Here is a 22,204-nt window from a genome sequence, read left to right on the forward strand (position 1 = left end):
GCATTTTTTAATTAGGTTTGTTAAAGAATTATCATTAATTTATTGTTGCTGATATCAAAGTGTGATCAAATGCATCTTAAGTCTTTCTTGGAAATGTACCAATTAGATTGTATTTTACACAGTTTATAGTTTAGTCTTCATAGTATTTTGTGTCTGATCGCTTTGTGGGAAGTCCTGCATTGTAATGTCATTTATACAACCAATTTTAAAAAGTTAATAATGTGTCCAACTTTAACACTATAATTACCAGAGTCTACGAAAAAACTCGTAGATCCGGCCCACCTTAAAACCGTTCTCACCTCTCTTTTGTCTTCTAAATGTGCCGATTAAGAGGAGCAGCGAGCAGCCGGCTATTCCATCCCCCACCGTCGCAGAACGTTCACTAAGTTTTCCCAGCTCATGGCTTGTTTGATTATCTGGGAGTGACTGAACTGCTGGAGTTTTAGAATAGAAATAATAGATCGCTATTTGGAATACATGCATTTCATGCGTGTTCCGTTTCTACAGTAATCTGTGTAAACACATTGCTAAAACAGAAACTTTTTCATATTTTAGTAATAAATGTTACAAAATATAGAATGTGTAAAGCCCGAGTTCCTAAGATCAAATAAACACTTCCACAAAAGCTTCACACACCATATAACAGTTTCTGTGGCGTAACGCGCTAAGATTTGCCTCTCGGACCGAGTAGCTTTTCTCTGCCTCACAAACATGACTTCAATTCCCCGCTGGGGATAAAGTGTTGCTTCTTTTTTTTCTTTTTAACCTCAAACGGACATAAAATTTATAAATTGGTATGCACTGTCAGTTAATGAGATCGTTATATTTTCATGTGGGATGCTCCTTTTAAAATATTTTTTTAACAATTGAGACTGCAATTAACATGAACAACTGTCCTTATAACTTATTTTTTTCAAGATCCATAACACACAGACAGACAGAGCACTGCGTAATACAGAGACATACAGGCAGAGATATTTAAATAAACAGGGAAGCCACATGTACTGAAAGAAAAAAAAGATCAACATGTGCGTTGTTTCTGTAACACTGAATGAGCTCACTCGCTCTAACGTCACCCCTCTCCCGATCTGGCTCTCTAAGTAACAGCGCAAGTACAGACGCAAACCAAGTGTAATCAAGAGTCCTGGTTCGATCCCCACTCACTCCTATATTTGCCGTTTTCAGTAGTAAGCTGCTCTTTTTGTTAATATTATACAGTACACACATGCACTTGATTTGTGTCTGTACTTGCGCTGTTACTTAGAGAGTCAGATGGGGGGGGTGATGTTAGAGCGGGTGAGCTTATTCAGTGCTGCAGAAACAACGCACATGTTGATTTTTTTTTTCTTTCAGTACATGTGCCTTCCCTGTTTATTTGTATATCTCTGCCTGTCTGTCTCTGTATTACGCAGTGCTCTGTCTGTCTGTGTGTTATGGATCTTGAAAAAATAAGTTATAAGGACGGTTTGCTGACTTGGAGCACCACTGCCTTACTGTGCCACAGAGACGCGAGTTCGATTCCCAGCTTTGAAGAAAGTGTTTTTTTTTTCCTCAAATGGACATTGAATTTATAAATTGGTATGCACTGTAAATCGTTAACTTTAAAATGTCAATCGCAGTTATTTCTGTTGATTAATTCATGCTTTTTTACTTAGAGTCAGAACAGGAGCTTTTTCAGCTTATTCAGCTTCTGATCTGACTCAAACAGCACCAGTATAACTTCACACCCAACCTGACGCTGTTCGTTTTCAAATAATATTGCATTACTTCGACGATGTTTTCTGATTGGTACTATTCGCGTCATAAAATGATTTCTTCAAAACGTTTCTTCAAAATTTCTTTTTTTAAAATGTGCGTTGTAGCACTCAGCAACTGGCCACCTGCATGTTCTTGCGCACACTAAATCAGACAGCGCTATATGCAATCATCAGATTCAAATGTTAACAGTTATATAGCACAGAATGGAAATCAGCAGTTCTTAGCATTCCACCTACTGTAACTTGCTTTCTTTTTTCTTCGGTTATAGTCTTGAATAAAAGCGCACTTGTTTTGTTATACTTTTACATCAACATATGTTCCTGTGTTTGAGCTACATGGGCATGCTCAAAAAATACACGTATAATGCCACGAAAAGTGCATGCAGACACTTCAGTTCGCAAGCATTGGTACGACAATGCAGTCACAAGTACACTGCAGAGCTTTAGCGCGTCTTTATGTGAAAACAGCAGTGTCAGATGGTGAGTGTCTGATGATTGCATATAGCGCTGAAGTTACTGCTCTTTACTATGCTTTCCTCTGCATGTCCTGGAGTACAAAAGAAACAGCATACAGCAACACGTGGGGACTGGCAATACTGGGGGAAAAAAACACGCGGTCGTATGTATCGTGATACACTGCAGAACTATAGCGCGTCTTTATGTAAAAACAGCAGTGTCAGGTGGGGGGCGGTAGGGATGGATCCTGAACGCGACTGAGACAATGAAAAGTGAACTTAAAAAAAATAAAGCTAACCTTTACAAATATCATAAATTACACCGGCTGTTACAGACTGAAATCAAATGTATCTTTTTATTCTAAAATAGTGAAAATAAGAACACTTCTCAAATGGGAGTTGTGCAGGATCGAACTCATGACCTTCTGATTCCCAGTCAGTGACTGATACTGTTACGCCACGGAAGCAGTGATAGTTAAGTCATGTCAATGTCTCACACTAAGGCGGGTTTTTTTGGCGGTGGCTTTTTTTTTGTACCTTTTGTGAAAGTGTTTCTTTGATATTTGGACTTCAGGCTTCATACATTATATAGTTTATGCCTACATTTTGTCATTTGCTACTAGAATATTGTAAACCGTTTCTGTTTTAACAATGTGTTTACACAGATTACTGTAGAAATGCAACACATATGAAATGCGTGTGTTTCAAATAACAATCTTATTATTTCTACTCTAAAACTCCACTTCACTCCCAGGTAATCAATCAAGGCAAGAGCTGGGAAAAGCCTGTTTACGTTCTAAGTCGTTGGGGGGATGGAATAGCCGGCTGCTGGCAGCTTGTCTTTATCAGTACATTTAGATGACAAAAGATGCTGGCGGAGAGGTGAGAAAGGTTTTAAGAAGCGATTTAAGGTGGGCCGGATATACAAGTTTTTTCGTAGGCTCTGGTAATTCTAGTGTTAAGGCATGGGACAATACACTTATCTCATGATGCAATTCATTTGGTAATTCAGGCTTCATGATACAATATTCCCATGATATGAAATTTTCTGAAAAGAATTGTACTGTTATGTTTAGTGTTAATCATTATAAATCAAAACACTGCAAAATAAATTCAAATCAATACATAAACACACAAGTTTTAATTTACATTTTGTAAAGTTTTTTCTTTCTTATTAAAATAAAAAATCTTAAATGTGAACATAAAATATCAGAACTGCAGTAAAATAAAATGTTTTGCATGTTAGTTAGCATATGCCAGTAAGAATGTCACTGTACTCAAGAGTACTAGGGTGTTGTACCGTGTTAGCCATGACAGATGTAGTGAGAAGTCATCTGGCCTGAAGAAGAGGCCTGAGTTGCCTCGAAGGTTTGTATATTGTAATCTTTTTAGTTAGCCAATAAAAGGGGTCATTTTGTGTGACTTCTCACTACTGTACTCGTGACAATAACAAACCTATAATATAAAGTTACAGCCGTGGGAAATCATCCAAATTTGAATTGATCTTTTTTTTTTAATTGAGTTTCAACAATGGATGTCTTTTTATTTCCTGCTTGAATGCCTAACTGGCCTCTTATCTATGGACCAGGACTGCATATTTGAATAATGTATAACTGCAACTTTTTTTTTTTTGTATAGTGCTCTTCAATGAGTACAGGCGCACAGCATTGTGAACAAAACACAGTTAAAAAATACCAAGTACTGCTGAATATCAACAATATGCATGAAACCTCTCCTCTGTGACAGCATCCACTGCAACTGAAAAACTGACACTCGCTGGATGCAGACATAGTGGAGACGGCCGTATGATTTGACCATAAAAGCAAGCATTTGGCTGCTTTCTCTTGTCTGTATTATAAAGGATGGCTGTTAAGATCCATGCAAGATCCGCTGTTGCATTATTCCTCCTTGCTGTAATCCACCCCTGTTTCTGAATCAGCATTGGTCATATACTGTATGTATCTATGTCACATTGGCAGCTCGTGAGAGAGGCAGTAACTGCAGCCTGCTGCTCCCAGCGTCTGAGTATATACATAGATCATGAGAACTGTTCCATTACAATGAGAAGTTCGTGAAGAGTTTGATTTGAAAACACACCTTGAGGGTAAGTCGAAACTCGACGAGGACGAGTGTGTGGGTGACACCTATCTTTACAGTCACAGTCCACTTTCACTTATAGAGATGCCCATGTTGTGCGCAGACAACGCTCAATTTCACACCACTATACAGACAGTGAATTACAGTTCTGTCAAAGTACAGTCAGTTTAACACGTTATAGTTCTAATTTTTCAATCAGATTTTTAGATCCCCTGCTTTAAACCAAAGACATTTTCATTTTCCTTTGCGTTTCACTTCAGTCATGTGGTAATACTGCACAATATACAACTCCACATTTTGTATCGTCAGTATTTTGTATCATGAAATTCAACACAATGAAATGTTGCCTAATGTTTACTATATGAAAGCACCATATAAAATGAGGCCTGCTTGTTTGTAATTTCTGCAGTATGACGTTTCGAATGCTGGCACATGTATAGGTTTACTCAGCTCTACCTACATCTCAGCAGGCGATATGGACTAATGACAAATGCTTTAGATTGTAAATTGTTTTATGAAAAATAAATGCTTATTTTGAATTTGATGCCAGTAACACATGTCAAAAAATTGGGATAGGTGCAAAAAGAGACTGAAAAAAAAAAAAAGGTCTCACAACTAATTAGGTTAATTGGCAACAGGTCAGTGATATGATGACATGAATGGGTATCAAGATGGCAGCCCAGAGAGGAGGAGTCTCTCAGAAGTACAGATCAGGAGGGGCTCACCTCTCTGTGAGAGACTGTGTGGGCAAACAGTGCAACAATTTAAGAAAAATGGTCCTCAACATACAATTGGAAAGAATTAGGATATTTCATCATTTACAGTACATAGTATCATTACAAGGTTCAGAGAATCAGGGGGAATCTCTGTGCACAAGGGACAAGACCGAAAACCAACCTTCTATGGCTGTGATCTTCAAGCCCTCAGGTGGCACTGCATTAAAGTCGGTCCGATTCTGTACTAGAAATCACTGCATGGGCTCAGAAACACATCAGAAAACCACTGCCTGCGAACACAGTTCTTCACTCCATTCACAAATGGAAGTTAAAACTCTACCATGCAAAGTTGAAGCCACAGTTACACAGGAACCACAAACACCGTTTTCTTTCCTGGGCCCAGACTCTTGGACTGAAGCAAACTGGAAAACTGTCCTGTGGTCTGACGAATCAGAATTTGGAATTCTCTTTGGAAAACATGGACACCTATGAGCTAAAGAGAAGAGGGAGCATCTGGCTAGTGTAGAATTCAAAAGCCAGCATCCATGATGGTACAGGGGTGCATTAGTGCACACGACATGGGTAGTTTGCACATCTGAGAAGGCACCATTAATGGTAAATGATAGATACAGGTTTAGGAGTAGCATATGCTGCCATGCAGCCAACGTGTTTTGATGGATGGATGGATAGATAGATAACTTTATTAATCCCAAGGGGAAATTCACAATATTTCAGCAAGACAATGCCAGATCACGTTCTGCAACAGCATAGCTCTGTGGTAAAAGGGACTGGGTATTAAACTGGCCTGCCTGCAGTCCAAACTTGTCAAAATGTGAAAACATTTGGCACGTTATGAAATGAAAAATACAACAAAAGAGATCCTGAACTGTTAAGCTGCTGAAATCCTGTATCAGGCAAGAATGGAACTTTCAAAACTACAGCAACTGGTCTCCTCGGTTCTCAAACATTTACAGAGTGTTGTTAAAAAGAGAAGCAACACACCACTAAACAGGCCCTGTCTCAACTTTTTTAAATGTGTTGCTGGCATCAAATTCAAAATGAGCATATATTTTTCAAAATTACATTTCTCATTTTCAACATTTGGTATGTTGTCTTTATACTATTTTAAATGAAATTTAGGGTTTATATTATTTGTAAATCGTTGCATGCCATTTTTATTTAATTTTTACACAGCATCCCAGCTTTTATGGAAACTGAGTTCTAAGTAGTAGTAACATTATCAAACCCGGTTATTGTAATTTACAATCATGGGAGTGAGTCAGAACTTATCTTGGCAGCACTGGGCACATGTTAGGAACCAACACTAGAGTGGGCATCAGCCCAGTGCAGCCTGACTCATATGAGTATATGCAGCCACAGGGTCAAATTTGAATCACTAACTAATCTAATATCAAAAATCAAGTATTCATTCATTTTACTGGTTCACTTATTACGGAGTCTCTTTGTGTGGACGAGTGTCAAAAAAGCCAAACTAAATCCACTGTGATTCAATGTGGTGTAACAATAAAATGTGAAAATTGTGAATACAGGAGCTGTTTACACACTTTTGGTCATTTTGCCAATATTTACAAATTTATGTCATTTGCCATGATACTAAAGGAATGAAATAAGAAGCACTTTTAGAGGTTTGTACATTTGTTTTGAATAATTTGAAGTTATTTTAGCCACAGAGGGCTTTCAAAGGCACAAATTTAATAAAATTTAGGGGTCACCCTACTCATAGATTTTTGTCCCTACCTTTTTCAAATCACAGTTTCTGTGGAGTACTCACAAGTTAATGTACTCTAAAATAAATGTTAGGAGTAGGAGGTGTTCGTCTCTTAAGCTGGACACTTCCTGTGCATTTTAACATGCAGAAAAGAGTACAACATATGATAAAGTCCTTGCTCCTTTTGTAATGCAGCTCCTTCTACTTTGGATGTCGACTCATGGTCTCTTTGTACAGTATACTGTCATAGCTCAGCAGATCTGAACACATGGATTGACAATAGAGCTCATTAATAGTTTCCTCTATCACTTACCCACAGTTGGTACAGTTAAAGTGATCCGGGTGGTAGGGGTCATTCTTAAAAATCAGGGGCTGCTCATCAATGATGGCGTGACACTTCTGACAGATGTACTTTCCCAAGCCTCGAGCTTTTTCACGGTTGTGACAAGGCCGGCACAGGTGTCTAATGAGAAAACAATACGAGACTGGTTACGGGAAGCCAGGCAGCCCTCCTGCACCCCACAGATTGCATTTGTAATGGACTTTACAATTTAATTATTACACTTTTCTTAATAAAATCTAAAAGAAAATAACATATTTATGTAAATGTATGTTCCTTTGAACATTCACTTTTCCTGGGCTAAAGACTTGCAGAAATGTTATACAAATTCTCTGCTAATGGTTAGTGTATCACCATGTCAAACTGCATTGCCACTGTCTTATAAAAATCAAAAACATAAAGCAGGCTGCACTACAGTAAAATGGAAAACAAGTTAGAAAAAGTATGCATGACGTAACATTCAGGAGCGTTAAACTGATATGAAAGATGGAGCAATTAACATTTCTTAGTTACTTCATCCAAGTTATCTAATTTTTATAACAATCAATAATAACAGTGACAACAGAGTGCAGTAGACTACATTAAATACGTGCTTTTTAAAGATGTCATGTAGTTAAACAAACATAACCTAAATATACTTGTGGTGGGTTGGTAGCTGTCGTAGAGAGCAGAGTCCAACTCAAATGATGTGAATGATGTGTGTTAATGTTGGTAGTTCTGTGACTAAAAATCACTAACAGCATCACCATATGAAGAGAGGACCAAAAACTGAAGTTCCCAATCTAGCTATCAGTATTATCTTTAAAAATATAAGAAATTGGAAAGGAACTGGTTCATAGTTTAACAAGAATACCAAACGTGACAATTATCTTAATGATTTTAATTCCAGTTTAAAGAGATATGGAAGCAAAAGTGGCTCCTCTGACAATGACAAACTGTCATCCCAGTTTAGTCGGTTGTACATTAAGTGACTACTTTCTCATGCATTAACTGTAATCTGCCTCTTCATGCATTGGATACAGTCCTAGTTGGATGCATATTAACTGCAGTTCCCTTTCTAAGCCCATCCTATGTTTGTGTCACTTAGGGCAGCTACGTCTTTCTCGTGTAATTAAGTACTTCAAGCAGTGTTTATCTGCAGGTTGATAACATTGATTCCTTACAATAATAAACTGCAATAATATTAGTTTGGTGAATTCAGTCTTATATACGCTTACATAATTGCTTTCCTCTTCGATTCGTCTCTAGAGAACTGATTTTTTTTTTTGTACTTTTGTGGTTAACTTACCTAAAGAAGCAGCAGGAGGATGGTGCTGCCGTATGAGCTGCTTGAGCGGGCACACCCGATTCCCGGTTATTGAACTGGGAATCCGAGCGACTATCCGTCAAGTAAACAGACAAAAATATGCTAGAAATATACTAGCGTAACTGCTCTCAAGGTGAAATTGAAACAGTGAATTAATTTGCAGCTGAAGTCACACAGAATGTTTCTCTGTTTTTAAATAGACATGCTTGTGGATTCGCAAGTTGTTTTTAAATGGGAGATTTTGAAATTTCAAAACATTGTACATCGCGATCTGCTGGAGATATCTCAACAAAAACTGAACTGTCTTGACAAATTTAACTGAAGAAAAAGTATTCCATTTCAACAAAATCAGTCCACAGGGGGTCAAGTTGTTTCATGCGGACAGACAGACAGACATGGCTATCGTAGTAGGCGCTTCTCATATTATATGAGAACACACATTTAAAAAAAAAACAAAGAAAAACGTGCAAAAACAACAAAGCACAGACCAATGGCTACAACTGAAAAGGGCCAAGTATTTTAATGTATGAACATGTGTACAGGGAGGCATACCTCAAAGAAAATGAATGTCTTCCCCCTGTTTTAACATGGCACACAAGACACCACTTACTATACATGTCCAATAAATACAGAAGGTGTCACAGCCAATTTTGTTTGTTTTTAGGCACCACTATGTAATTTTGTATTCTGCACACACGTTTACAGGAGTGTATCTGCATGAAGCATGCGGTGGTTGTGACAGACTCAAGTTTAATCTGAAGAAAATGCGGACGTGGAGCTGATGTATTGCATTTGTTTAAAGCCAATTAGCCCCACAGTTGAAAAGCTTTTGTGGCCCTAAGATAAACAAACCGCCGACAGCCACAACACAAAACAAAGTGCGAGTGAGCAGAGTGAATGCTGGGCTGTGTAAAAATGAGCTGCCACACTTGTCACAATCCACCCAAGTGCTCTGATTAGTTGTAACAAAAAGCCCATACACTCTGCAGCGGAAGGTCTTAAAAGAATTTACAATGCCTGGCTTTTTTTATTAGGAGTGTTTTAATAAATATTATCAATGTAGCTCACCGTCTGCATGTTAGTAGTTCTGTATTTTAATCTACATTATCACAGAAGACACGGGTTGGCTGGCGAGCTTCTTGTGATAAACTAAGGAGATGGCTGAACTGGCACCCTGACCAGGTTGGTTAGTTTTACCTTTCCTGGTCAGGGAGCCATGTAAAGGAGGGACAAAGGGAGACTGGTTCCGCGAGGCTTTGTGTTCCCCCAAGTACATTGGGTGGCGGCATTCCTCTGGTATATCTCCCATTTGGATACACGCAGGACTGCACAGGGATTCTAGTTTGGCTGGGCAGCCCTGTTGGGATCCAACTAGGGGGAGCTGCCCTGTTATGGACGGGTTCCACTAGTCCCAGAAATGCTCCCTGATGGCAAACCTGTTGCACTGGAATAACTCCAGGGTGTGGGTTGAAAAGCGTCACACCTGGGCTGAGAGTCGTGAGCAGGTGGAAGAAGGCTTATTCTGAGGAGAGTGGAGGTGGAAAAATAAAGAAAAACAATTGCGACTGTGATTTACCAAGTGATCAAAAAAAAAAAAACAAACAAAAACTGTAAAAGGTATTTTGCCTGGGTATTTGAGGTGCAGGTCACATCATACATACATTTATACAGTATGTAAAACCACTATATGAAATACAGAGGTCACCAAAAAAATTTGTTTTACTTCAGGCAAGTTAAAAGAATGTAACATACAATTTATTTCAAACAGTGATCACACCGACTATACAGACCACACCACACTCACAGTTAACTACTGATCCACCGAATGCTGCTAGATGATGTAAACAAGATAATTTATCACATAAGAAGGAGACAAGCCGGTGAGCCAGCCTTTTTTATGACAGTGTTTAGTCCCTCTTCAAAGTATTCAGACCATCCCCGTGACATCAATATTATGTTGCAGACACAAGTTGGCTCCTGTACACAACAGCCAAGTCAGCAGGATTGCTCTCACCTGCCCGCGTTCTTCACAAAGCCCACGTCTGCCAGGACTTGCTGACAGATGTCACAGCAGAAGCAATCAGGGTGCCAGCTGTTATTCATTGCCTTGATGACTCGGCCGATGATGAATTCACCTGAAAGAGAGCCCTCAGGTAAATCAGAAAGGGAACAAGACAAATGATACAGCATGTACGTCTTCATGGAAATGAGCAATCCTTCTTTCAGCAGACTGGCGCGGAGGCCAGAACTAAATAGTAACGCTCTGAGAAGGAGGAATGTAATTGTTTATAAAAAAAAAAAGAAAAGAAAAGACAAACACACTATTGTTTAATAACTTTTTTTTTTATCATTAGGGAAAAGTCTTGCACAATAATGGTAGGAGACATAACATTAAAACATGGTCATCAGGAATGCTCCTACTACATACCACAATGCTTTAGAATATTTGAACTTCCTGTACCATACTGCATTTTAACTATTTATGCAGGAAACAAATTCCATTCTTTTATAGTGCATATAAAGAGTATTCATCCTTTTGAGAGTTTTGCATTTAATTATTATAACCTTAAAATTACAGTGGATTTAGTTTGGCTGTTTTGAAATTGATCAACAGAAATGGACTTTTCATTCTCAAAGTGAAAACAGATGAGTGGTCTAAATGAATTACAAATAAAAAACACAAATTAAATAACTGCGTAAGTATTCACCCTCTTGTAGTCAGAATTTGGTAGATGCATGTTTAGTAGCCATGACAGCCTTGAATATTTGTCCACAGGTGTCTCTTTCTCTATCATCTGTGCACACTGCCATTTTGTATACCCATTCTACATTGTAAACCTGCTCAAGCTGTCAGGCCGCATGGAGCCACAGATTCTCAATTGGACTGAGATTTGGACTCTGACTTGGCCACTCTAGGACATTAACTTTGTTGTTTTTAAACCATTCCTGTGTAGCTTTGGCTTTACACTTGGGTTTGTTGTCTTGCTGGAAAACAAAAATCTTCTCCCAAAGTGCAAGTTTCTTGTGTTCTGCGTCAGGTTTTCCTTCAAGATTTACTGGTGTTTTTTTGCTGCATTCATTTTCCTTTCCACCCTCTCAAGCCTTCCAGAGCCTGCTACAGAGATGCATCCCCAAAACATGATGTTGCCACCACGCTGCGTCACGGTAGGGATGGTCTGTTTTTAATAATGTGCAGTGTACAAACATGGTATTCAATCTGATTGCCAAAGAGCTCAATTTTGGCCTCATTACACCACAGAACATTCTTCAAGCTTATCCCATATGCCTCTAGCCGAGATATCGTGTGTTTCTTTAACAGTGACTTGATCTTTTCCACTCTCCCTTAAACCTGCAACTGGGGATGTACCTGGGCAAAAGTTGTTGTATGTACAGCCTATCTCCAATCGTTCACTGTTGCTTGTAACTCCTTCAAAGTTCTCATAGGTCTCTCAGTGGCCTCTCTCACCTGCCTTCTTGAATGATTATTTATTTTCTGTGGACGGCCTGCTCTAGAGGATATACAGCTGTCCCATACTCTTTCCATTTCTTCATGATCGATTTAACTAGATATTCAGTGACTCAGATGTTTTATTGACAGCACCCTGAGTTGTGCTTTTCAATCTCCTTTTCGTGGAGCTGTCTGCCATGTTCTTTTTTCTTCATTGTGTAGGTTAGTCCACCATAATGACTCCTCACAAGTTGGAACTTACAGATCAGGCGTATTTAAACTACAATCATCTAAAATCTCAGACTGGTGGTCTCCATTGAATTAATTGTGTTTCCTCTAATACCAATTGGCTGCACCCGTGATGATTTAGGACTGTAATATTTAAGGGGGTGAACACCAATTATTTTGTGTATTAGATTGGTTATTAATTTAGATATACTTTGCAGAGATTTTTTTTCACTTTAACATTAAAAGGGCCTTTTTCTATTGAGCAGTTAATTATATGACATGAGTTTTTATTTTGTTTTATGATTTCAAGGACACTGTTGTAAAGTGATCAGGCACAATGTTATTTAAGATTGAATGGTTGATGGATCTGACTGTCTGTACTTAACATAAAAATAAAGAACCTGTCAGTCTGACACTATACAGGCTTCTGTCACTCATCTCATCCTGAAAATGTCTTAGTAAAGTGAATTTTCATAACACGAACATCAAATTACCAATAATTTAAATGGAAAATATTTTCAATCATTCTCTGCCCCCAGAATGCTCCACCTTCTTTGTTCAAACAACACCAAAATACATGAAAATCAACAGAATTAGTTTCATAACAACATCAGCCATTAAGATAATCTCTAATAAGACATTGGTATTCATAAAATGTTTAATGCAGCTGCTTACCTACACTTTATCACTTCAAATTTCACATTTCCAAAAAGTGGCCTTTTGATATTTTTTTCGCTTTTCTAACTATTTCACAATCTATTTTTGGAAACTTGATGCTCCGGATAATTGAGAAGCCATACAATAAGTAACACGTGTAGCAAGTTGAGTGAACCACAGCACGTAAACATATGAGAATACCTTCAAGCAGGCTGCAGATCCAACTCCTCGCCATTCAGCAGGCGGCAGCAGGTCTAAGAATGCAGCATCACGACTGAGCTTAGAATTATGCATCATGGACATCACGTCCTGCCACCTGCCACCTGTGAGATGTATTTATAATGATTGTAAAGATGACCTGGTCTGAGTGCTTCTGGCGCAGGTTTGAATATTGTTCCAGGCTTGGAGCTCATATAAACTTCACCTACATCGTGGTTTGTCAAATGAATAAGGGTATTCTTTGTGCATGCACATTTTTCTGAAGTGGTTGTTCATAAAGTGCTGGAGCCCTGTAACAGCAAATGTTTGCGGATTTGACTTTGGGTGTTAATTCTTTGCTTCATGGACAAATATTTCTGACTTTGCCCAATAAAAGAAAGCTTTCCTGATGGATCAACTTTGCCAGTCTTTGTCCTACTACTTCTGTCACAGGGTCATGGGGTTCTGCTGGAGCCAATCCCAGCCAGCACATGGCGTAAGGCAGGAACAAACCCCAGGCAGGGTGCCAGCCTAAGTGCAGGGCGCGCACACACTAGGGACAATTTAGGATCGCCAATGCACCTATCCTGCATGTCTTTGGACTGTGGGAGGAAACCGGAGCAACCGGAGAAAACCCACGCAGACACGGGGAGAACACGCAAACTCCACACTGGGAGGACCCAGGAAGCGAACCCGGGTCTCCTCACTGCGAGGCAGCAGTGCTACCACTGCGCCACTCCCTACTACTTCTGCCTCCAGTGAAATACATAAAACCACCAGTGATGTGCACTTTAATCATGGAAATGTGTTCTTGTTGGTCAAAATGAAGACTTAAACACTTTAAACAAGGGAATAAAGACACCAATGTTCAGGCCTGCATCCCATTAACATTAACTGTCTACGCCAAAAGTAAGAAAGAACTAGACAGGCACATCGGAGAGAATCTTTGGGTGACAATCAGAGACTGGTTTACTGCGCTCGGTGGAGCAGCTCTAATGGGAGTCCTGAAAGAATAATTCTTTACTTTCTTGAAAGCCATTGCTGGTTCTAGCCAATAATAGAAAGTTCTATCACAAGGGAATCTTCAAACATCTAGAATGGGGAATTTCCTTGGTTAGGTACGTCTGACTGACATGCAACTTTCTACTCATGTGTTGTAATACGGTCATGACCCTAGGCACAACCCTTAAAATTTGGAGGGAATTATGAAAAAATACATTTTCTTCATTCATTTTATTTTTAGTATGTACCATACTTTAATTCAGATTGCTTGACACTGTGTACTATTGAGCAGGGGTCAGAGTAGCTTCTCATCAGTGAGATTAAGGAACGTTAAGTATAACATTTATAAATTATAGCAGCATGTGTAGAATTTGGGACACCTGAGTTCACACTATTAGACATTTTGTAAACAGTCCACTGCATTTCATCAGCTCCATGTCTGAGAAGTTTTGATTGCAATGAAGGGTGCAATGAAGATTACTCACCACACTGATGACAGCAGGGGGCAAACAGCATCTGGAAGTCATGCTCACAGTACTTTCTCCCTTCAAACTGTAAGAAATAAGATTACCACTCATTATGTTCATATCTGAACAAAGATTAATGATCATGTCACTGTCATGCAAGTTTGGCAAAACCTTTAGTATGCAGCCAGTCACCTGATTCAACTAGAGCCCACGTGAATGACCACATAGCATTTAATGAGCTTTTTTTGTTTGTATCATGTCCATGAATATGTTTTCCTATGGGTACTCCTGTTTTCCTCCCATATCCTCAAGACTTGCAGATTAGACTGACTAGTGAACGGGTACATGCATTACTGAGGGTGGCCTTCTATGAACTTGGAGACCCATCCTAATCTGGTTTTTGCCTTTAGATGGCACACTAAACCTTTTTTTCTTGTGAGATTGGGGATAGTCTGTGGACAATTTTTCTTTATTGACATAAGGGGAACAATGGCAACTAGTTAGAATCACAAAAAATAAAAATAACATTTTACATCAATGATTAACTGCGGTGGGTTGGCACCCTGCCCGGGATTGGTTCCTGCCTTGTGCCCTGTGTTGGCTGGGATTGGCTCCAGCAGACCCCCGTGACCCTGTGTTCGGATTCAGCGGGTTGGAAAATGGATGGATGGATGGATGGAAAAAAATATACTAAACATAGTAGAATTGGAGCTTAGGAGCAGGCGCTGATACATCACATTGCTGCACCCACCACATGACAAACCAACTCAGGATCCCAGATTAGGGCCCTGAGTGCAGCCATGGAATGGGTGACACCTCAGCACCACACTAGTTCAGATGGAATGGACCAGTGGGAGGTTTTTTATGGTGGCTGGAGTGCCAATTCTGCCACCAACCCCCAGGTTTTAGGGCCTACAGGCAGGGCTGGATGTAAATTAATGTCATACCCAGGACGGAGCAATTGTAGGGCCTTGCTCAAGGGCCCAACAGAGTAGAGTCACTTTTGGTGTACAGGATTTGAACCGGCAACCTTCCGATTGCCAGCCCAGATCCCTCGCCTCAGAGCCACCATTCTGCCCGTAGTAGAATGTGTGTTGTTAAAGATTATTATACTAAAGAATTGCAGTTGAGAATGCTACAAGGCTTGACATATTCTAAAATATCATCATGTAGACTAGACTAGACTAGATTAGATTAAACAATATTCAAGGGGAAATTTATCTATTACAGGAACTCAAAGAATATAAAGTATTATGACAAACAAAAACTCTCCATGAACACGCACAAGAACTAAAAAAAGAAAAACTTGTGACTTGGCTAATGATAAAAGTGCAGTCTCAGTGAGGCCTTATGCAGACGTATTGCTGCTGGTATTAATAATGAGTCGTGTTTCTTCACTGAAATGATTCATTGGCTGAAAGTCCTCAGTGTTAGTGTGTCAGACAGAGGATGTGTAGCATTGTTCAGAATGGCACTCAGTTTTTTCTTCATTCTCTTCTTCAATACTATCTCCAGGGGATTCAAATTGCACCCCATAACTGAGCCAGCCATCATAATCAGCTTGTTGATTCTGTGTTTGAAACTGTCCCCCCCACCCCTGTCTGCCACTTTACTGACACTGCACCAAACTCCCATCCTTTCCCTTCTTGGTGGTTAGTCTACATTCTGGCTCCATTCATCTTTTCTAAACCGAGTCTAGAATGATTATCATCAAGCACCTGCAAACAACCACTACCCTTAGGTCTTGTCTCGAGGTTTGTTCTGTTCCAGGAGAGGTTTTCTTTGATTTACTTGGAAACTTCACATTTGGACTGTTTGTTGTGTGGCCTCTCCCCTTAGACCAATCTGTCAGAAGTAACACTAACAAGGACATGCAACCTTTGAAAATGAGATGCTGAGTACAGTAGATGAGGCCAGAATGAGGATTCTGTGAAGGTTTGCAGGTGGGCTCAAACTCTGAGGAGCTCTGCAGTATGGAGAAACCTCAGAGTAGAACCACCACTTCACCAGATCAAGAGGAGCCAGGTTGTGGGAGATGGGATGTTCCCTGAGATATGACCCTCTGAGAGATGACCGAGGTGCAGAGCCACAACATATTGGAGGGACTACGACACTTGTCTGAAAACATCTGACTGGAAAATGTGGCTGTGAATAAGGTGGGTTGTTCCCTGTTCAGTTCAGTGATTTAACACTGTGAATCTCACTAGAAGACGACTTAGTGAAACCAATCCTGAAAATCTTTATTAGAAACTGGAAGCTTACAGATAACCTGCTTGCACATACACCATAATCAACAAAATCTTCAGTGTCTACTTCTTACCATGAACAATGGGATTTATAATTCACTGTGGAAAACATTATGTGAATTTCCCCTTGGGATTAATAAAGTATCTATCTATCTATTATATAGTGCCTTTCACATCTATCTATCTATCTATCTTATGATAACTCTAGGAAAATGAGGAATTACATACAGTATATCTTAACCTAATATGCCATGGCACAGCGTTAATGCTAATCCCTCAACGTGCACAGTGTGCTAGGTTTGAATCATAAACCCCATCACACCCCCATGTGGATTTTGCGTCTTCTTCCTGTAAGGGCGTGGGTTTTACTCTCCAAAATTAGGTTAGCTTGTTTTATGACTCTAACTCGGCCCCAGTATGAGTGAGTATGGGTGTATGCATGTGTTCCCAGTGATGGTCTGGCACACTGTCAAACTTGTAATTGTGTTTCTGTCTTAAGCCCAGTATTGCTGGGATAGGCTTAACTTTCCCCTACAACATTAGATTACATTAAAAAGTATTGTCAATGCCATGCCCCCAATGATGGCTGGGATAGGCTCTGGTTTCCCCATGACCCTTCTCGAGATAAGGGTGTTAGGAAAATGGATGGATAGATATATGTATGTAATAGATCACAATGAAACATCCTGCTGTTACAAGAAACATTTTGATTAATTTACCAGCTTACTACCAAAGACAGGAACCAGCCAGCCATGTAACGATTTATTTAAGAAGAAATTGAGAATGACAAAGCAGAGCAGAGCCTGTCTCTTTCTTTACACACTCAGACGAAGCAGTATACAAAGAGTGAAAATAACTGGGAGATGCATTTAGTGAGGACAAGCAGAGGCCAAAACTGAAATTCAAGATGATCTGGCGTCAAAGTTGAAAATGTGAAGTAGGAGCTGAAGACTAACAATCAGAACTAGAAATTCTTAAAACTCGTAAGTCACTCAGAAAAAGATTTGAATATGCATGCAGCACAGTAGCAGTTTTCTATGATCTCAGGTTCCCCTGAAATGTCTGCGCCGTCCTTAGCATTCGTTCCAGTGACATCACATGCGTTTTGTATTCCGGGGACTTCTGGGTAGGACTGCTATGGAAACAACCAACACATCTGCACTGAAATGCCGCCACCCATAGAGAAACAACAATGACATCATGGTATAATACTTAAAATGACTAACTTTTTCAATTTGCTCTGAAACCAAAAACTAATGTTAAATCAGAACCCTTGGGTCCCGAACCCCTAAACAAATGCATATTTTGAGAATATTCACTCAGGAAAAGTCAGAAAAAAACTGAATAAAAACTGCTGATCATAACACTTACCTCATAAAACAGGCCCTCGGGAAATTGCTGGAAACACTGGGCACACACAAAGCACTGCTCGTGGTACAGCTCCCCATTACTGTTCACTATCTTCTCTGAAGGGGCAAAGCCACTCTTGCAACGCTCACAGATGGCATTAGCAAGAGCATTTGCCATGTTACTATGAAAAAAAAAAAAGAAACTGATGGTTACAAATGATGCTCAAAAAAAAAAGGACCCAACAGTACAATAACAGGTCCAAAAACATGTCTATAAAGTATAACTTACTGTCAAACATGGGGGTATCATGCACCCTTTTTGGGGACCAATTTAAAGAATGAGAAAAAAATTTGAGTGTGACAACAGGCCAATAACCCACAGAAAGAACCGTGATTTCCCGAGCAGCCCATTTTTTTTCCAGCCTTCCACCAAATAAAGACCCAGCTAATAAAATGTTCTCTTCAGTTGAAGGATCAACAGGCAGCCAGAGACCACAATAGTACCATTTTGAATTCTTTATTTTTGTCATTTGAACAGCAGTTAAACAGGGACACCATTGGTCTCGTCTCTTACATTTTTATGCATGCATATAATGAACATACAGTATGATAACAGATATTGAGTAAAAGAAACACTATGAAATAAATTGTTCATTTATAATTAACTTAAACACAGAATGTTAGGCTTCTAATTAGGCGTTCTTAATGTGGTACCTGTGGTTAAACTATTATTTTAATAACAATATTATATTTTTATGTACTAATGCTGATTAATATCCCATTCATATAGCACAGCTGTGTCAGGACACAAAGGCACTCAGAAATCACTTCATAAACATCCCCGGACACAGGTCCCCACTGCTCAGGACACATATAGCACATGCTACCTTAAAGCCAGGCCACATTTGAGGACTTTTTCTAGGAATTTTCATTCCTTCATTTACATAATCTTAGCGGGTCAGAGGCAGTCATCAGCTGGCTCTAATAAAGTTCGGTCATCTAGTCTGACACACCTATAGATTCACTCCAACTAGTCCACAACCTGCCCCAATAAAATCAACTTCGTATTTAGTTATAGGGGTGGGCTCTGTATACATGAGTGCTGATAACCAATGAATGCTCATACTGTAACTCATCAACAAAGAATAAGAAACACAGAACCTCACAAACAGAAGATAAGCTCGTCTGACTGATGTCTCGTGTTTTATGTACCATGACAGAATGGAAAGAAAAGAAAGAGAGATTGCCACTGAACTCGCCATACCTATTAACACATTGTACAAGTACTGAATCTCAGAAAAAGGGTGCTGCATGTTGTCAGGCAGACCCTAAATTTGACAAGCCAAGAAACTTTCAGTTGTGTAAAATGACGTGACCCGGTGACAAGATCAGCAATGGAGTCTGGCATACTCTACGATCAGAAGTTTTGTAATGTGACACCAGCTTTAGAAAGGCTAACAGTATTATTAAAGACTTCAGCTTTTAATTTTTTTCAATTTTTTTTTAATTTCCCCTTGGGATTAATAAAGTATCTATCTATCTATCTATCTATCTATCTATCTATCTATCTATCTATCTATCTATCTATCTATCTATCTATCTATCTATCTATCTATCTATCTATCTATCTATCTATCTCTCTATCTAGCTGTCATGGACAGTCACTTCCCACCCCTCCACACTCACACCACTGGATTCAGCTGAAGTCCTGAGCGTCAGATCATAAGGCTACTCAACAGCCACTTGTACTGTCAACTGCACATGCAGTTCTTGTCTGACAGATGTGTCACCTGATGTTGTATTTAATGAAAGAAAGATGTGGGGTCACCTTCTTTGTCTTTTGTTCACATTGCACTTTTAACTCCAATCTGTGGAAAAATAAAAATCACACTGTGCTGTGTTCACTTGAACTTTCCATTAAAGCAACCCCATTTTGGCATGTGAATAATAAAACTATTTTATTCATACCAGACCTTCCTTAAATCTAAAGACACAAAACTGAAAAAAAATATACATAATTTAAAAACCAACAAAGAAAGTTAAGCAATTTATACAAAGCCTATGATTATTTTTTTTCTTAATTAAAACAATACAATAGGATTACCTGAGCTTGACACAGGCTTTGACAAAGAGCACTTTGTAATATTGGAGTAGAAAATAAGAAGACCCCGATACCCACAAGTACATGACACCACATAGGGTAGGGGTGGGTGGGTCCTACTTAGCGATTATCACTGAATTGTGGAAAGGTCTTTATCAGTTGTCAATCAATCAATAATATCCATTAAAAAATACAGAATCCTGTCTACCAGAGCAGCTTCATACATACTTATCTACATTCATAGATTTTTACCAAACATTATTTTCCTTGTGTTTTCAGCTATTATTCATATGCATACTGTGCATACACAGCTGATCAGCCACAACGTTAAAAGCACTGACAGGTGAAGTGAATAACATTGTTGATCTTGTTACAATGCCTGCCATGGGATGGGATATATTAGGCAGCAAGTGAGCAGTCAGTTCTTGAACGTGAAGTGTTAGAAGCAGGAAAATTTGGACAATAGTGAGGATCTGAGTGACTCTGCCAAACTGTGATGGCCAGGTGACTGGGTCAGAGCATCTCTCAAAAGGCAGGTCTTATTGGGTGTTCCCAGTAAGCACTGGTTGGTACCTACTAAAAGTGGTCCAAAGAAAGACCACCAGAGAGTGAACCAACGACAAGGGTCATGGGTGCCCAAGGCTTACTGATGTACAGTACATGGGGAGCTGGTCCATCTGCTCCTGTCCCATGAAGAGCTACTGTAGCAGACATTGCTGAAAAACTTAATGGGGGCAATGAGAGAAACATGTCAGAACACACAGTGCATAATAGCTTGCTGCACACAGGGCTGTGTAAGTGTGGGCCGGTCAGAGTGCCCATGCTGACCCCTGTCCATCGCTGAAGTGCCTACAATGGGTTAGTGATCGTCAGAATTGGACTTTGGAGCAATGTAAAAAAAGTGGCCTTGTCTGATGAATCACGTTTTCTTTTAGATCATGTGGACAGCTGGGTGCATGCATGTCATTTACCTGGGGAAGAGATGGAAACAGGCTGCACTGTAGGAAGAACGCAAGCCGACAAAGGCAGCGTGATGCTTTGGGCAACATTCTGTTGGGAAACCTTAGGTCCTGGCATTCATGTGGATGCGAATTTGACACATACCACCTACCTAAAAATTGTTGCAGTCCACGTGCACTGCTTCACTGCAACAGCATTCCCTGACGGCAGTGGCCTCTTTCGGCAGGGCGATGTGCCCTACCACATTGTAAAAAGTGTTCAGGAAAGGTTTGAGGAGTATGACAAAGCGTTCAAGCTGTTCACTTGGCCTTCATATTCCTCAGATCTCAATCTGATCGAGCATCTGTGGGTTATGCTGGAAAAACAAGTCCGATCCATGGTGGCCCCACCTCACAACCTACAAGACTTAAATGATCTGCTGCTGATGTCTTGGTGCAGATACCACTGGACTCCTTCAGAGGTCTTGTTTAGTCCATGCCTTGATGTTTTGGTGGCCCAAGGGGAGCCTACACAATATTAGGCAGGTGGTTTCAGTGTTGTTGCTGATCAGTATATATACAGTGTGTGTGTGTGTGGATGTGTGTATATATCTATATATATACATATATATTATACACATACACACACACACACACATTATACAGTGTATATATATATATATATATATATATATACACACACACACATGAAAGATATGTGTATGTGTATACATACACATACACAAACACAAACATACAGTGTACAATATAAAGACAGGACTTTGACAAATGAATGAGGGGTAAAGGTGTTTCTTCAATTCAAAAGTGCGATCCCCTGTGATTGCACTTTCTACTTGTGGACTACTTTCATTTTCTGAAGGTATTTATTTATCAGGGCGGCACGGTGGCGCAGTGGGTAGCGCTGCTGCCTCGCAGTTGGGAGACCTGGGGACCTGGGTTCGCTTCCCGGGTCCTCCCTGCGTGGAGTTTGCATGTTCTCCCTGTGTCTGCGTGGGTTTCCTCCCGGCACTCCGGTTTCCTCCCACAGTCCAAAGACATGCAGGTTAGGTGGATTGGCGATTCTAAATTGGCCCTAGTGTGTGCTTGGTGTGTGGGTGTGTTTGTGTATGTCCTGTGGTGGGTTGGCACCCTGCCTTGTGCCCTGTGTTG

At 39.8% G+C, this 22,204-nt stretch overlaps 1 protein-coding gene across 6 annotated transcripts in view; it reads right to left on the reverse strand.

The window, feature by feature from the left end:
• lims2 (LIM and senescent cell antigen-like domains 2) overlaps positions 1–22,204 on the reverse strand; it is a 189,006-nt gene that overhangs the window by 18,723 nt on the left and 148,079 nt on the right. For all 6 annotated transcript variants that reach the window (XM_051927236.1, XM_028800907.2, XM_051927235.1 and 3 more), the window contains exons 2-5: positions 18,018–18,177; positions 14,419–14,485; positions 10,415–10,535; positions 7,068–7,217 (exon numbers count right to left, since the gene is read on the reverse strand). In XM_051927236.1, the coding sequence (XP_051783196.1) occupies positions 7,068–7,217; positions 10,415–10,535; positions 14,419–14,485; positions 18,018–18,177 (498 nt within the window). The remainder of the gene's footprint in view (positions 1–7,067; positions 7,218–10,414; positions 10,536–14,418; positions 14,486–18,017; positions 18,178–22,204) is intronic.

This window comes from Erpetoichthys calabaricus, chromosome 4 (genome assembly GCF_900747795.2).
Source record: "Erpetoichthys calabaricus chromosome 4, fErpCal1.3, whole genome shotgun sequence".
In the NCBI taxonomy this organism is placed as follows: Eukaryota; Metazoa; Chordata; class Cladistia; order Polypteriformes; family Polypteridae; genus Erpetoichthys; species Erpetoichthys calabaricus.